This window comes from Electrophorus electricus, chromosome 22 (genome assembly GCF_041902795.1).
Source record: "Electrophorus electricus isolate QZ-2024a chromosome 22, ASM4190279v1, whole genome shotgun sequence".
NCBI classification, from domain to species: Eukaryota; Metazoa; Chordata; class Actinopteri; order Gymnotiformes; family Gymnotidae; genus Electrophorus; species Electrophorus electricus.
The window spans coordinates 4733160-4748682 of record NC_137518.1 but is presented as its reverse complement, the minus strand read 5'-3'; the positions used below and the strand labels follow the sequence as shown (position 1 = coordinate 4748682).

The window sequence follows — 15523 nt, the reverse complement described above, 5'->3', positions numbered from 1 at the left end:
TGTTTCTCAGAGACAGTGGAAAAGCACAAAAGAACACAAGCGCAAACAATAAATGCAAAATACAGGACCAAGTCATAACATATAGTACAACACCAACCAGTGCACAACGAGTGGATGTGCAAAAAAATGTAACATGAGTACTTTGCAGATATGCTTATGGCACATAGTAATGCAGCAGTCAATGGGGTAGTGGCCAGTACAACTATGTAAGAATATAATACTTTTAAGTGAAATGCAATATTATTTGAATACTGTATTCTACCGGCAGATGTTAATAAATCTGAAAAAGTGCAATAGATTGTGAGATTGAGTGTTATGTTAAATATAGTGTGGGTGGGAGTGTGTATGTATGTATGTATATATTTATATGACTATAAATACAGTGTTCTGACAGGAAGGAATGGCTTGAACACTGAAGATGGTTCAAATCAGAGCGGGGTCAGGCCACAGGGGGTGTAATCTACTGATGATTCTTGACTCTGAAAGCCATTGCATAACTCGGATATGTTATTCATTCAGTCATATTCCATCACCTCTTAGTCAGGGACCACCGCAGAGTTCCGCCCCCTGAATGTGTTCTGCTGTTATTCCGCCCTGTCCCCCAGTAGTGCTCCTGTTTTCCTTCCGTTTGTGTCTTTGATTCCACAACACATGAAACCTCGCCATACACAGGTGTCTGGTTGCAGCCTAACAAGAACCAGACTTTAAAGATGGACAAATCGTTTTATCGCACTTAAAACCAACAATCAGACCTTCTGTCACTAGAAATGAAATCCTGCCGGATACCAGGGGGATGATCTAGACATAAAGGGCTGCTGTTTTCCTTTCTTTTTATTTCAAGAGGATCTCCTGTGTTCTGGCTATGGCTGAGGCTGGGTGAGGGCGTGAGAGCCAGCTCCGTTCCCATCTCCCCCTCCCTACCACTCCCGTTTGGAGACTGAACCCCGGCCTGGATGCCAATGATCGGAGGCCCTCTGGAGAAATCGCCTCTATTGTTTGGAGCTACTCCCCAGTTCACATGCAAACCCCCCTACCCCTTTATAGTACCCCATTTCCAATCCTCCCCACCCCATTCCTTTGCTCTGAGCTTTTATTATTATTTTTAAGACCCTTCTCTTGAAAGGACCTGTATGAATAACAGACCCCCAGAGTTCTGCGTCCTCTGTCTCTGTGCACCTGCCCCCACCCGTTAAACAATAGGGGGGATAGGCATGCATTCATGCCTGCCACCCCCTCAGAAGTGCTTCAGTCTCTCGGTCGCCGTGCACTGACCCCTTCTCCACGCCTCTGCACATTCCTGTCGGCCCCCAGGAAGCCTGCCGCTTGACTTGGAGCATGGTGCTTTTTAGGAGACATGTTTGGTAATGGCTGAGCAAGACAGCAGAGAGAAAGCTGTGAATGTTAATCAGATTAAGCTCATCTACCTGTATGAACAGTGTGTGTGCGGAGCCAAGTGTGTGCACGTGTGTGTGTAATTATGTGTATTTGTGTTTGTTGGGGGGGATTAAAAATTAAGGAATTACCTAGACCTTTAACACAACATGAATTGGAGCCCCATTGTTGTGCCCTCTGTTTTGATTCCTCAGCTAGACATGTCTCCTTTGGTATTGAAATGCACACTAATGAATTCCCTTCTCTTTCAACAGGTCTCAGAGGCAACCCCTGACAATGGGATTTCAGAACTACTGAAGACACTCTGACAAAAGACAAGGGAAGAGGGCAAACCGTGAGAACAAAAGGGAGCGGATTGTGGGTTGAACCGCAGGGGCACTTCTCAAAAGAGGATCAGTTCTTCTGGGCTCGCCGGGGGGGCGTGCATGCTGCCCCCTCCACTGGACATCCTCCTTTGTGCCAGCGCGAGAACACAAAAGCAAGTATGCACAATAAAGCAAGCAAACGCAGCGTGGCCGTACCACGGGCCAAGACTGCCATGCTGCTCCTGCTGATGGCGGTGCTGCTAGTCGGGACCCAAGCCTCCTGGCCACAGGGGCCCGTGGATGTGCTGGGGGACCTCGGCCAGCTGGAAGCATCCATGCACTCAGCCGTGCTGTCTGACCTCCAAAAGGCAGAAGTTGCCGCGGCGGCCCCGCCCTCTGGCTTTCTGGACTCCTCAGCCGTGGTGGGGAGGGTGTTCCAGATGCACGTTCCCACGAAGGCCAAGGACAGCAGAGCGGTAAAGGTGAGCATCTGCACCAAACCCCCATGCAAGCCCCCTCCCACCTTTTCCTCTCAAAATGTTTCGCAAATGTATTCAAGAGAATTTACCCTCCCGTTATTCATCCCACTTGGCAGTTTTGCATATCAGACGTGTTCCATGGTTAAGATGTGGACCCTGGCCAGTACACTTAGTCAGTGGGAGAAGTGACATTGCCTATAGCATTGCTCCGTGAAACTTATTCTACGCTCCCCTGCCGAGCGATGGTCCGTAAAAGCCAGCGGACGCTCAAATAATGCAACACTACTTCTGAATCCCGTCAGGCTGCGCACACACGCTGGGTGCCAGGACTCTCGGAGTTCAGCAGACGTGGGCCTGCTGTGCATGCTGATCGGCGAGGGTGGTTTGCTCCCCGCCCTCCACTTCTCATGGGCATGCTCCGCACACACTGACCATACGTTTAATGACATGCTATATGCTGCTTTCATCGTGCTTTCCAGTACTAATAGCAGAAGCAGAGGTGTCTGCCTGTCTACCGGACTCAGCAGATGAGGCTGCGTATAGACAGATGATTTGTTGTTGTGGCTTCTCATTTTCCTGCTCACTAGACAGTGTGCTATATTAATTACTACAACTGCTTAAATCAGTGTACAGAGCCTTAGCTGGGCTGGCATAAATGATGCATGTGGAATGTTTGAAAACATTCAGTCCTCCCATCCAGTAATTTTTAAACCACCACACCAAATCTGATGGACTCCCTACTCACCCCTGCCTCCCTTCTTTCTCGACAGCGTGACCCCCCTGATCCCAATCCAGTCATTGTGTTGCTCTGTCCCGTGTCATCGTTAGGAGACACTCCCATGGCAACTGTGTATCCTGCACTCGCTGGATCTTTTCTGCCCTGTCAAGCGCATTTTTTTTTTAAGTTCAGACCACAAGCCCCTTTGCGCACATTTGGAAAATCTCCCCCGACAGCTGTGCCAAACAACGCGCAGACCCAACAGTTAGTGGAGGGTACAGGCGATGTCTCCAGGGTTCTGCTCAAACTCATTCTGCTTCTCCACCCTTACCCCATTATAATGAATTTGGCCTCCATGGGTGTTGGGTGCTGTGTGAAGCAACTGTTAAGAAACTCTTCTTTCCTATATTTCAAAGTGAAACGGCCTGTCCAAAGGCCAGCGTAAAGAATTGAGCTGAGAGCTGCAACTTTGGACTGACAGTATTCATTTCAGCAGGTCTTAAGCTAGGCTTTTCTCCCATTTTCTGAACTCATCAGACATAAGTAGACATTTGAGTCTGCCCATTTGTATAACCTAATATGACAGGGCTTAAGAAAAGATGTTTACCAGAAAGACATGTCATGATTTCAGAAGCAAACAGTCTAGTTTGCCATCATCCTCATTGTTCACTTCAAACAAGGGTTGAGGGGAGAGCATCTCATAATGCCCCATGTTAATAACAAAGCAAAGCTGTATTAAAATATAAATAAAGTACTTTAACTATTGGGAGATGGAAAAATGGCACACAAAGCAAAGGATGTTTTTGAAGTCACTGACCTACTTAATGCTTCTGGATATCTTGCTTAATTTTACCTAATGGAATGGAGGCTAAAACACAATAGCTTTAGGGGTTTTTTTTTTGTTTTTTTTTTAAATCCACACCATTAAATTCCATGCAATAAATACATAATATGAGGGAGTGCGTGTGAGGTAGGCATGGGCTGATGGCCATTGATGATGAATAATACCTGACAGACATCACCATTTTGAACCAAGGCATGTGCTGGACACCTCCAAGCCCAAATGTGAGGAACCACAGAGAGCAACAAGGATAAGATAAGGAGGGACCTTCAGATCCAGACATGATGGTGGATAAGATGCAGAAAAAAACAATGGTAATAGATGTGGTAGTTCAAAGTGATGGAAACATCTAAAGGAAGGAATATGGAAAAATACCAGGGACTGAAAGAAAAAATGGAGCAAATGTTGAAGGTTAACCCCAAGTTCTCCCAGTGGTGATGGGGGCACTTAGGACTGTGCCCCCTAAGATGGAGGAGTGGCACCAACAGGTCCCATAAATGACAACAATCCCAGTTCAGCGCGCAATCCTATAAGCAGTGAAATGACTGCACTACACTCTCAAACTCCCAGGCCTAATTTTAATATAATGTAATATAATTTAATAATAAATTTAAAAGTGTGTTTTTAAAAAAGGGTACAGCATGTCAAAAGCAGTTGACAATTGCATCAATCTCATGGGTCCTGATAAATAGTGACAGATGTTTCTGCCGTTATTGCCACCGTCCCTGAGAAGCACTGGGCGAGTGTCTCGCAGCGCGTCCCCGAATACCTGCTTCTGTATTCTACTCCTCCCGCACCTTGATATTCGCCTCCTGCGACGGCAGGATCTTTCTTCATTCCCCTGCCCCCCACCCCACCCCACCCTTTTTTTTTTCTCTTTTTTTTTCTCACAGCACAAAGACCGGTACTGAAATCTAATTAGCTTTGGATGCATGGCATTGGAAAGCTTTTGTATTCTTGCAGCTGAGGCAGATTTTCCCCCCCTCCCCCCCAATCACTCTGCATCTCTCTCTCACACACACACAGATACAGAGACAAAAAAAAAGGGGGGGGGGGCTTGGAAATATGAGTCATTCTATGTTTATGGTCACATATTAATCATGCTTATTCTGAACCATTATGTTAAGGGATATTCCCTGTGTTTTTGTTGTGATGCATCTTGCATAGCAACCAGCATTGCGGTGGCAGTGTCATATGGAAGGCAAGCATTACACTCATTCACCACACACCCCCCCCCCCCCCTTTCTGAAGACTATTTCAGTATCCCTGACAAGTCTGTCATTTTGGGAGCTGGCTCCTTTTACACACAGCCTTTTTAGTTAAAGGGGAAGAGGGAAAACAACCCACAACTTGTGTGAGAGGCCATCCTTCCCTTCACGTCGTCACTCCCTGTGTGTCCACAAGAGTGCAGCGATGGGAGTTGACTGTTTAAGGAATGTTTGTCCTTGGCTGTTTTCTTTCAAGTGTTGAAGTAAGCAGGAATCGGCTGATTTAAAAACCCCATTCTCTAATTTTGCTGATTATTTTGTTAGTTGGGTTGCCTTCCCCCCTCCTATTACCCCATGTGGGACGTGCGCCTGTTTAAGAGAGTGTCGTGTAACTTTAATTTGGCTGAATGGAATCTTCTACCATTCCCCCTTTGTCATGCTGTGAATGCAGAGATGTTCTCTTAAGCGACCTCATGCTGATTCTGCTTTCGGTGTTTGGGTAGGCTTTTGAGGATGTGTGTTAGTTAACGTCATGCTGAAGTTTGAACAGAGCTTACCAGTCCTCCAGCTTGTCTCTCTGCAGTCAGGCTACGTGGTTTTCTTTAACTCTCCATCCCATGCATTCTTTTCCCTCACAAAAACGCATGCCACTTGAAAACTTAGAAGAAAAGTTGATGCTTACTTCATGCTGAATACCAATTCATTGCTTTACCTGCGTAAAATATTTCTGTCCTGGAGTTCTCTCATTACTTTTTCTTTCTTGTGAATTGTTGCAACACAGAATTTCTATTTGTTTGAGGACCTGGGTTAATGTTTAGAAAGGTAGTGGAAATAAGTGGCAGCCATTTAAAATCTGTTGTGATTTCTGCCATTACAGAAGCTCTGCCGTGCATTGTACGAATGCTCAGGTAACCTTATCGGACCCTGCTTTGGCATGCTATATACAAAAAAAAAAAAAAAAAGGGTCACTTTCTCTCAATAGGCCTCTTAATATGGCTTATAGGTTTCACCATAGCCAAGAGAGCTTCAGTTTGAACAAGTTTTAGTCGTTCTCCCCCATCACCTTTGTCAGAAATATAGCCCTCTATGTCTCTATTCAAACCTGTTTAATTTTTTCCCTGAGTGCATGTGTATTCCTGTGCGGCAGGGAATTAATTTTAACATACATTTTTAACAGTAGAAAATGGACTGGAAAACCAGTTCTTTGTAAACATCCCCTTGGCTGGACCAAAGCACCCCTGAAAATTTCCAGTGGATAGCTCTGCCAGTCCCCCTGTGTCTTTTCAATCTCCATTTCAGCCTCATATCTTGAAGACATGCATGTGCCTACTTCTTGAGAACTATGAATCTTATCTTTTTAGCTGTCTTCACACCACAACAATGAGGCCCTTTTTCTTACAGACTCCTCCACTCATACATACTAACAATGAGCCCCTTTCTTCATCTTTCACAGAGGAGTTTTCATTTCTTTCCTTTTAATTCCTCCATGTCAGCAGGATCATTCTATTCTCCTCAGTCTTTACTTGACTGAGACTTGGAAGTCTCTGGTTTGATTTGTTCAGGTGTGTATGCCTGTATTGGACAGTTGGGATGGAAAGTGGATATTTCCCATTAAACATGGATTGGACCCCACCCATACAATGCCACTGTCAGTGAAGCAAGGGAAATATGATAAAGGAGGCCAGATATTGCTGCCTGTTGCTATGATGCTGTTTCTGCCCTTCAAGAAAGACTTGTCTATGGCTGAGACTTTGCTTTCATTACAGTGGGTTGCATGAATCATCAGTTTGGAAACTGTGGTAGCCCAAATTTGAGCAAGTTTGGAATTTTAGCAGTGGGATTGATTCTGCTGTACTGGTTTCAAGCGTCACAATAAGAGCTAACCCTAAATTTAATTTTGCATATCGTTTTAAATCCAAGAGCAACTTTTTTGTTTCATACTGCTAATGAAGATGAGATATATTAAGATCATTCTTGCCTAATCCAAAAGAATAGTCAAAATAAAAACCCACTTACAGTGGTTTGTTTTGTTATAGACCATAAACAATAACCCCTTGCTTCTCTGTTCATTATAATGTTTTTTAAATTGATATAGCTATATCTCTTTTATTCTATTTTGAATTTTTCCAAATGGCAGCATCCTGTGCAGAGCTTGAACCTGTTTGAGTGCTGCAGTGTTGGTGTTTTAAATGCACTATTCATCATCTGGATTATAGATCAGCCTATAATTAGAGTCCCACCTGAATTATTAAAATCTCTCTAAGAGAACAAATTGGTAGGTAGACCCAGCTGTACCTTAACATGACAACAGCATTTAGGATCACAACAGATGATGACTGGGCTGGTAAAAGGTGAGGCATAGGAAGGTGTGTTGTGGTAGGGAACTATGCTTCTAAAATCACAGGAGTTTAAGCACAGAAATAAAAAGCCCAGCTGCCAGAACAAGTCTAGCAGCTGCAGTGTACTGGTTAAAGTATTAGCGGTCTGTCTCAGGAGCATCATCTTTACATTATTTATCAACCAGGATTTATTATATATCAGATTACGGTACCTGTGCCAGAAGGTATATTTTTATATTTGTAGTGCAGATTGTTTATTTAAGGGTATCATCACTTCAGACTGATTCATTATTGTACTCTTCTGTCTACGAGGGCTCATCGAACAACTCTCCAGCTGTGTAACCAGTCAAGTCTCTCCTACTGGAGAGAGCCCTAGTGCCATATTTGAATACCACCTCATTAACTTTTATTTTGAGATCTGCATTCACAGATGTTAGAAATAACCAATGTGTTGGTTGTGCCTCAGTGCTGCCTAAGCAATGTATTGTTTCAGTAAGCCATGCTTTTTATCTAAATAAGCAGATGGCTATTATATTAGGTAATTTAGGTTTTTACTGTTGTAAGTCTTAATGGTCTTTGTTTATATAGAGTGGGTTTTAAATGTATTTAACTGTTTTATGTGTGCACACATTTTTTTCTCCCATTTTTCATGAAAAAAATTCACTTTATATCCCACTCTCAAGATAACCTGTCCCATGTCTCATTTTACAATTATTTCGGGTAGCAGTATAGCAGTAGTATATCAGTAGTGGTATAGCAGTAGCAATTTATATGTAAATTAGTGATGGTAATTTTTATACTTTTCTCTTTGTTTAGATTACAGAATCGGGCAAAGATACGCTACCAGTATGGCTGCACTGGGACCCAGAAAGCAGCACCCTTCAAGGACTTCCATTGGAGGTAGACAAGGGTGTCCACTACATATCTGTTACAATTAGTAACGTAACTGGTGTGTCCCAGATCCCTGATGTATTCTCCATTGAGGTTCATCCAGAAGAGCATGCTGACACTGACCCCATTCAATTAGCAGTCCAGTCAACCGATGGTGATTCTCAGCCTTTTGTCTGTGGCAATGAAGAGCCTGTTACTGTGCTCACTGTAATTTTGGATGCAGACCTCTACAAGATGAGCTCCAAGCAGAGAGTGGAGCTTTTGGCCAAAATGAAAAAATTCTCAGGGGTTGGGCTCCAGCACATGAAGATTTTGCCTGTTGTCAACAATCGCTTGTTTGATATGTCAGCTTTTATGGCTGGACCAGGAAATGCTAAAAAAGTTGTGGAAAATGGTGCTCTTTTGTCCTGGAAACTGGGCTGTGCCCTAGATCAAAGCAACATTCCCAACATCAGCAGTGTTCAAATTCCAGCAAAGGAAGGGACAATGTCGGCGCAGTTAGGATTCCCAGTTGTTGGATGGCACATAGCTAACAAGAAACCTCATGTGCCTAAAAGGGTGCGAAGGCAGCTTAACAATACCCCTACACCTGTGCCCTCTCTGCTTCCTCCATCAACATACCCTGAGCCACCCATCCGTATTGTACCCACACCAACATCTCCATCAATTGGTCCAACTTCTGACAGTTCTGCCCCACCTGTGTGGGGTCCAGTACCACTGCCTGTGAAACCCACTATTCGTACCAGAGATCCAACTGCCCACACTCCCACAATAGGCCCACCTCAGCCCACAAGAGTTATAGATACTACCAGCACTATTGCTATCCAGCCCACCACAACCAGGCCAGTTTATGTTGGTCCTTCTGTAACTCCAGCAACACCAACCACCAGGAAACCAACAAAGAAGCCCAAGAAACCCAAGACCACCCCACTGATGAGGGAGCCTAAGTCCACCACACCCACACCTATAATACCCAAAAGTAGCACTCCGTCAGTTGTTCCACCTGATGTCAATGTGAAACCAGAGCTACGCAACCCAATTGATCAGGTAAAGGCATACATTGGCACATACTTTGAGGTGAAGATTCCATCGGACACATTCTTTGACAAAGAAGATGGTACAACAGACAAGTTGAGGCTAACCTTGAGGAAGAAGAATGATCCTGTTGGGGAAGACTCCTGGATTCAGTTTAATAGCACTAGTCAGTTGCTTTATGGATTGCCAGATTGGCCGCATGAGGGTACACATGAGTACTTCATGCAAGCTACTGACAAAGGTGGTCTCTACACCACTGATGCCCTTGAAGTTTGTGTCAGTCGCTTTGGAAATAATGTGAAGCCACCAGTCCTGTTTGCTGCTCGATTCCAAGGTGAACCACGTTCAGTTACCAATGATATCCACAAGAAGATCCTTCTCATCAAGAAACTGGCCTATTCATTTGGTGATCGGAACTCTAGTTCAATTACACTGAAAAACATCAGTAAGGGATCCATTGTAGTTGAGTGGACGAACAACAGTCTCCAGCAGTTTCCCTGTCCCAAGGAGCAGATTCAAGCAATGAGTCGAAGGATCTCTGATGGTGAAGGCAGACCATCACCATTATTTAACAATGCCATGGAGCCAGACTTCAGAGCCATAAATATTACCATCAAAGGTACAGGAAGCTGTCGCAACTATATGTTTGTTCCACCAGATGACATTCCCGACCCATCTCCTCCTGCTGTTACTCCTGCTGTGGGAGCAGGACGACAGAGCACCGATGATGTTTATCTTCACACAGTCATACCAGCTGTGGTTGTTGCTGCAATTCTATTAATTGCAGGCATCATTGCCATGATTTGTTATCGTAAGAAGCGCAAGGGGAAGCTTACCATTGAAGACCAGGCTACTTTCATCAAGAAAGGAGTACCCATAATTTTCGCTGATGAACTTGATGACTCTAAGCCTCCTCCATCATCCAGTATGCCCCTTATCCTTCAAGAAGAAAAACCTCCTCTTCCCCCACCTGAATATCCCAATATGGCCAGTCCAGAGACAACCCCCCTAAACAGGGACCTTTTGGGAGAGTACACAGGCATACAGGATGAGGACCCTAATGCCCCTCCTTACCAGCCTCCACCACCCTTCTCTGCTCCCATGGAGGGTAAAGGGTCTCGCCCCAAGAACATGACCCCATACAGAGCCCCACCCCCATATGTGCCACCCTAATGTTTGTTGATCCCTCCGTATGTGGAGGACAGGGAACTTGCGGTTCCAAATCCAGTGTTGTCTCTTTGCATTTTGGATGTTGGAGGGGCACTGCAATTGGGTACATTGGGTTGCAAGAGTTGGGATGATCTTGTTAAAAACTGTACTTTTGGGGGGAGGTGGGAGGGTTTGGGTGGGGGGGAGGTGACCTAGGTAGTCTGCAAAGGACAGCAAGAACAACCTCAGCCTCTGACTACTCTGGCTACTGCTGAACAGTTGGGAGATCCATACTCCAGTCCTAGTGCTTTTGTGTCTAGATGGGCTTTTTGTTGTTGTGTGTTTGTTTTTTTTTAACCCTTGTTTGTAATTTTTTTTTTTTTTTTTTTAACTGACTTCAAAATCAATTTACTTGCCTAACAGCATTCTTTTTATCTTCTGAACTTTTTTGTTTGTATGCTTGGGGGTTTTTTTTGTTTGTTTTTTTGTTTTTTTTTAATAATACATAAAGAGAAGAAGTCAGCTGACTGCAGATGCAAGTGCTTCATAGAGACATTCTATGAATAAGGAAAAAAACATGACCTAGTATGACTCAAAGAGCTGTGCAGTCAACCGGGCTGTTTTAAAAAAGGTTTGCCTTTTAACATTAATTATACTGCTTTTATCCTTATTCACATGTCTAGCAAAGATGAGCATAACAAAAGGTAGCCAAAAAGCTTGAGAGATAGAAACTTTTTGTTTAATCCACTGTATATTTGATGGTTGTTCTGCTAGAATTTTATTTTATTATTGTTTTTGGGGGTTTTTTGGTCGTTGTTTTTTTTTTGGGGGGGGGGGGGCGTGTCGGGTCAAAGTAACACTGAAATAACATGCAGAAATCTCTGTCTGTGCCCCTAAATAATAGAAGAAGTTGTCATACTATGGTTATGTTCTGGCTGATTGTTTTAGAATGTGTAGTCTGTCCCTATGAAGATTCATGCCAGATTTGGACAGATAATCACAGATATAAAGATGTCTTATTGTACTATCTACTTGTGTTCTGTGTGTGTTTTTTTTGTTTTGTTTTGTTTTGTTTTTTTTGTTTTGTTTTTTTTTAAGGTTCATGGCCAGGGCTACAGCATTATTCAGGTCTGATATGCCATCACCGTTATCTGTTTATATTGAGAACATGTTATCATCTAATTTAAATGAGACATGATATGATGTAGCCCAAGCCTATCCTTTCAAGAAAACACAGTAACAAAGCATCTCAAAGTAGGCATTCAGAACAAACCCCCCCCCCACCCCATGGAGACTGTCTGCTCAGGTGATCATGGATCACACCAAGGAGACAATTAGCTCAAATGATTGAAAGAATCACAGTCTAGTTTAACCATTAAAATCATTTTTTTGTTGTTGTTTTTGTTTTCAAATAATGGAGTGTATTCCTTGGATTGACTTAAAATAACTGAAAATAAAGACTGAATATTTTGATAACAAACCATCTTCTAAACAATGGCATCCTTTATTTAATGTAAGGGTTATACTATATTTGCAGTTGAATGCTATATTCTTTGCCTGGGTGGTAATGCAGCAAGTGTCTTCTGTAAATAATAATATGCCTGTGGAGTTCATTGTATTTATAGTCCAGAAGTGTGTACATCAGATATGGGAAAAAGACTCCTGCAGTTTGCTTTAGACAAGGGGTTATTATTTTTTTATGTAGTGGTTCTCTTGAGCTTACATTTATTGGGGGGGTGGGGGTCGAATTCTAATGTGTAGTGATATTCACAACCCAGAAGTTACTCTCGCTTTCAGCTAAGAGTGAAAGAGGATGGTAGAGAAAGTTTTGGTTTCATTAACAAAATCATCACAAAAAGGGGGGGAAAAAGTGGTTGATAAAATCAGTCTAATTTTTATAAAGTTTTTGATACAGCCTCAAATTGTTTTATTAATAACAATAAATGAATAGTGTTTTGCGATTTGTAAAAGTTTAACATTAGCGATTCATTCATAGCACATTTGTCCTCACAGGTCTCTTGGGTAACTTTTTTAATTTTATTTTATTTTTTTTTTAAGTAAGTTATTTCTTGGGGCTGCTAATGGAGGGGGCGGGTTTAACAAATCCTAAAATGTAAAAATAAATCATTGAACCTATGTAAGCATTGTTTCATCATGTGTTTTGTCATGACTGTTTTTATTTTATTTTAGATTATTTTCTGCTTCATACCTCTTGTTTGGTTCAGGGTTTCCTTTTAAAGTGACCCTTTGCAATAAAGTAAGGTCTGGAAGAGTTATGACAGATGTGTTCAGATGAGCAATGTGTAAAGACTTTTTGGGGACTTTATAATGTACCCCAGTGAAGTCTTAGTAGATGGCCCCTCATTTGTGTGACCCAGTTATTTTGATGTGTGCGCTATTTCAGATCTGAAGAGTTAACAACACATTATATGTAGCTTAGATTTATTTTTATGAATGTGCTTTTGTTGTAATCAATTTTCAAATGCTTCCATTTACCCTAAAATTGCTTCATATGTTAAAATACACTGAGAGTTGTTTTTGATTCGTGTCTGTCAGCAGTTTGTGACATTTTAATATTAATTAGCTGGTTAATGTGTCCTTCCTGCTAAGATACACCGGTACGGCCTACAAAGCTACTGCAATGGGATGGATTCTATTAAGCACCTTTTTTGCTTTAATCAATAAAATATATTTGGCATATTTGTTTCAGTTCAATGTTTTTACTTTAATACATGCAGTCATGAAAAATTATGTATGTATCTTGTAAGAATTTGCCATCTACCTCCTTGGGCAGCAATGGTAAAATACTCACTGGCTCAAGAGTTTAAGCGAAACATTTAAGCATTAATCAGGAATTAGATGTACTGCTTTTTGAGATTCATAGTGTAGTGATTTGTTTTCTTTTTGCCTATATGCAACCTTTTAAAATGTTTTGTTTAATACACAACACTACATCAATAGTGTGATTTCACAGATGAATCTGATATACTCGAGCTCTCAGTCCACTCTAAAGAACATAACCTGACTGGGTAAATGCTTTTAGATATAAAACCAAAGATGCAAAATGTGAAATGGCTGTCACTAGCTAACATTTTGCCTTTACTTGCTACTCAAGATGTCCTTTGGTTTTGAATTATTATTATTATTATTATTATTATTATTATTATTTTTTTTATTTAATTTCTTACACTTTTGGTCTTTTCACTGTGTTATATACAGATAGCACAAGCGGAATAAAACTAACACATATGCTCAATTTTTAAGCCTTGTTTACCGTAACAGAAACATCTACGATGTCAAAGGTATTTAGAATAATGTACTCAATTGTTGTCACCATGCAGAAAGCATATGTTTGTATGTTTTTCAGCACTCATGACTGTGTATGGCACAGCATGTTTTATCAGCTGACTACTGACATCATGTTTGTCTTTTATTTTATCCTAAAATGGCCAGAAAGGAATGGTAATACAGTTATGATTACTGATGACAGAGGTCCTAATAATAACACAAGGATAATGTTTTAATCTGTATATGTGTTGTATTCAGGGGGAAAGGCTAGTATTACATTTGTTTTCCCTGCTTCTCATCTTACTTTTTGCCCCAGTTTTTTTTTTTTTTGTTTGTTTGGGGGTTTTTTTTGTGTGTGTGTTTCACGCAGGACTCTACTGTAAGGCTCATTTAGGCTTGCTCTACGATGGGTTAACTTAATTTTAACACCTGAGCTGCGTAGGAGGATTGATCGTGGTAACTAACTAAGCACCAGGGACAGTGGAGAACAATAATTGATGAAGTAGAAAGCAGAAGCAGGGAAATTGTTCACACTTTGTGAAGCTTGACAATTACAGTTAATTACTGCATCTTACAATCTAGACAAGAGGGTCGCATAAATTAATAATACAGAGAATGCATACAAAATGAATTTGTTTTTTATTTTATTATTTTTTTGTGTTCAATAGCTTTGATTAATTTATGCCACTAGACACTGTATGTTGGAATCTTGTATTAAAAAAAGAAAAAGGATTTTCACCAAAAAGTGTCTTTGTTGTTGGTTACACTTTGCTTCCATACGTTTTAACTAATTAATGCTTCCTTTGTTTGTGAAGAAACTTCCCTTTGATAGGTTTTATAAACAACTGTATATGCTGACCTTAACATATTCAGAAACGTTTGCCTTATGAAGGTGTGAAGACTCCTACTTGTGATGAGACTTTGACACAGGTGTCCGTAAACCCCTAAACTGCAGGGAACCCAAGGCAGGGCCAATCTTTTCATTTAGTTTTAAATATCACAAATCTGCCACCTTCTTATCCCTCAAACAAACTGGAACATTTAGCTGTGCATTTTCTTTGTCCAGGGGGCATACTAAGGAATATGGGTAGGCAATGTGTCTCTGACAGAGCAAAGATAAAAGCCACTAACACTCTTTGCTGTGCACATGAATGTTTTTTATAATTTTATGGCCACATCAACTCCCAGGTAATTGGAAACTGCTCTGTCAAACAGTTCTTGCAACTGGTACTTGAAACAGAAGCCTCTGAACTGATGAACAAGAACTCTTAAGTTGGCTCTGTAGAATTCTCAGGTGCTTAAAGACAAAGTGAGAGGTGCAGTAGAACTTAACTACACTTGTCCTGATGCATCAAATAGGACTTGCATGCTAGCCAGGGAGATTTAATGCAGCCAGCATATTTTAATGATTCTGGTCAATTTGGCTTTGGTGCCCACCACTCCTCAAACAATTTGAACATCCTTGTGATATAGTGCGGTAGTTTACACATTGCACTGCTGGTTCACCATGCATATGATGATTAAACTAAGGCTGTCTTTTAGCGATTCCTCTCATTGAAGCATACAGATGGCTCCATTTCCTTAGTTTGGTGTTTACCTAGCTGCAAGAATTAGAATGGATGATCTTTATTTTTAAGCTTTCAGTAAACAGTAGTGAGATTATGTAGACTGGCCATACCCAGTTTTAATTCAGGGTTTTGGTTTTGTTTTGTTTTTTTGTTCTTGGAATAAATACTATTCAGTACATCAGACATCAGCGTCAGAGTACTGAATTTATACCATGGGATCACTAACAAAACAGGGTGCTGTTTTATGTTTTCCCTTGAAGTTTCTTTTTAGGCTAAGACTAAACTTCACTCACTAGGAGTATCAGCCAGG

At 41.5% G+C, this 15523-nt stretch overlaps 1 protein-coding gene across 10 annotated transcripts in view; it reads left to right on the top strand.

Moving 5' to 3' along the window:
- dag1 (dystroglycan 1) overlaps positions 1-14393 on the top strand; it is a 32124-nt gene extending 17731 nt beyond the window's left edge. For all 10 annotated transcript variants that reach the window (XM_027001850.3, XM_081705135.1, XM_027001849.3 and 7 more), the window contains 2 exons: positions 1647-2179; positions 8099-14393. In XM_027001850.3, the coding sequence (XP_026857651.3) occupies positions 1877-2179; positions 8099-10381 (2586 nt within the window). In that variant the 5' untranslated portion in view covers positions 1647-1876 and the 3' untranslated portion in view covers positions 10382-14393. The remainder of the gene's footprint in view (positions 1-1646; positions 2180-8098) is intronic.
- The last annotated feature ends 1130 nt before the right edge of the window (positions 14394-15523 follow it).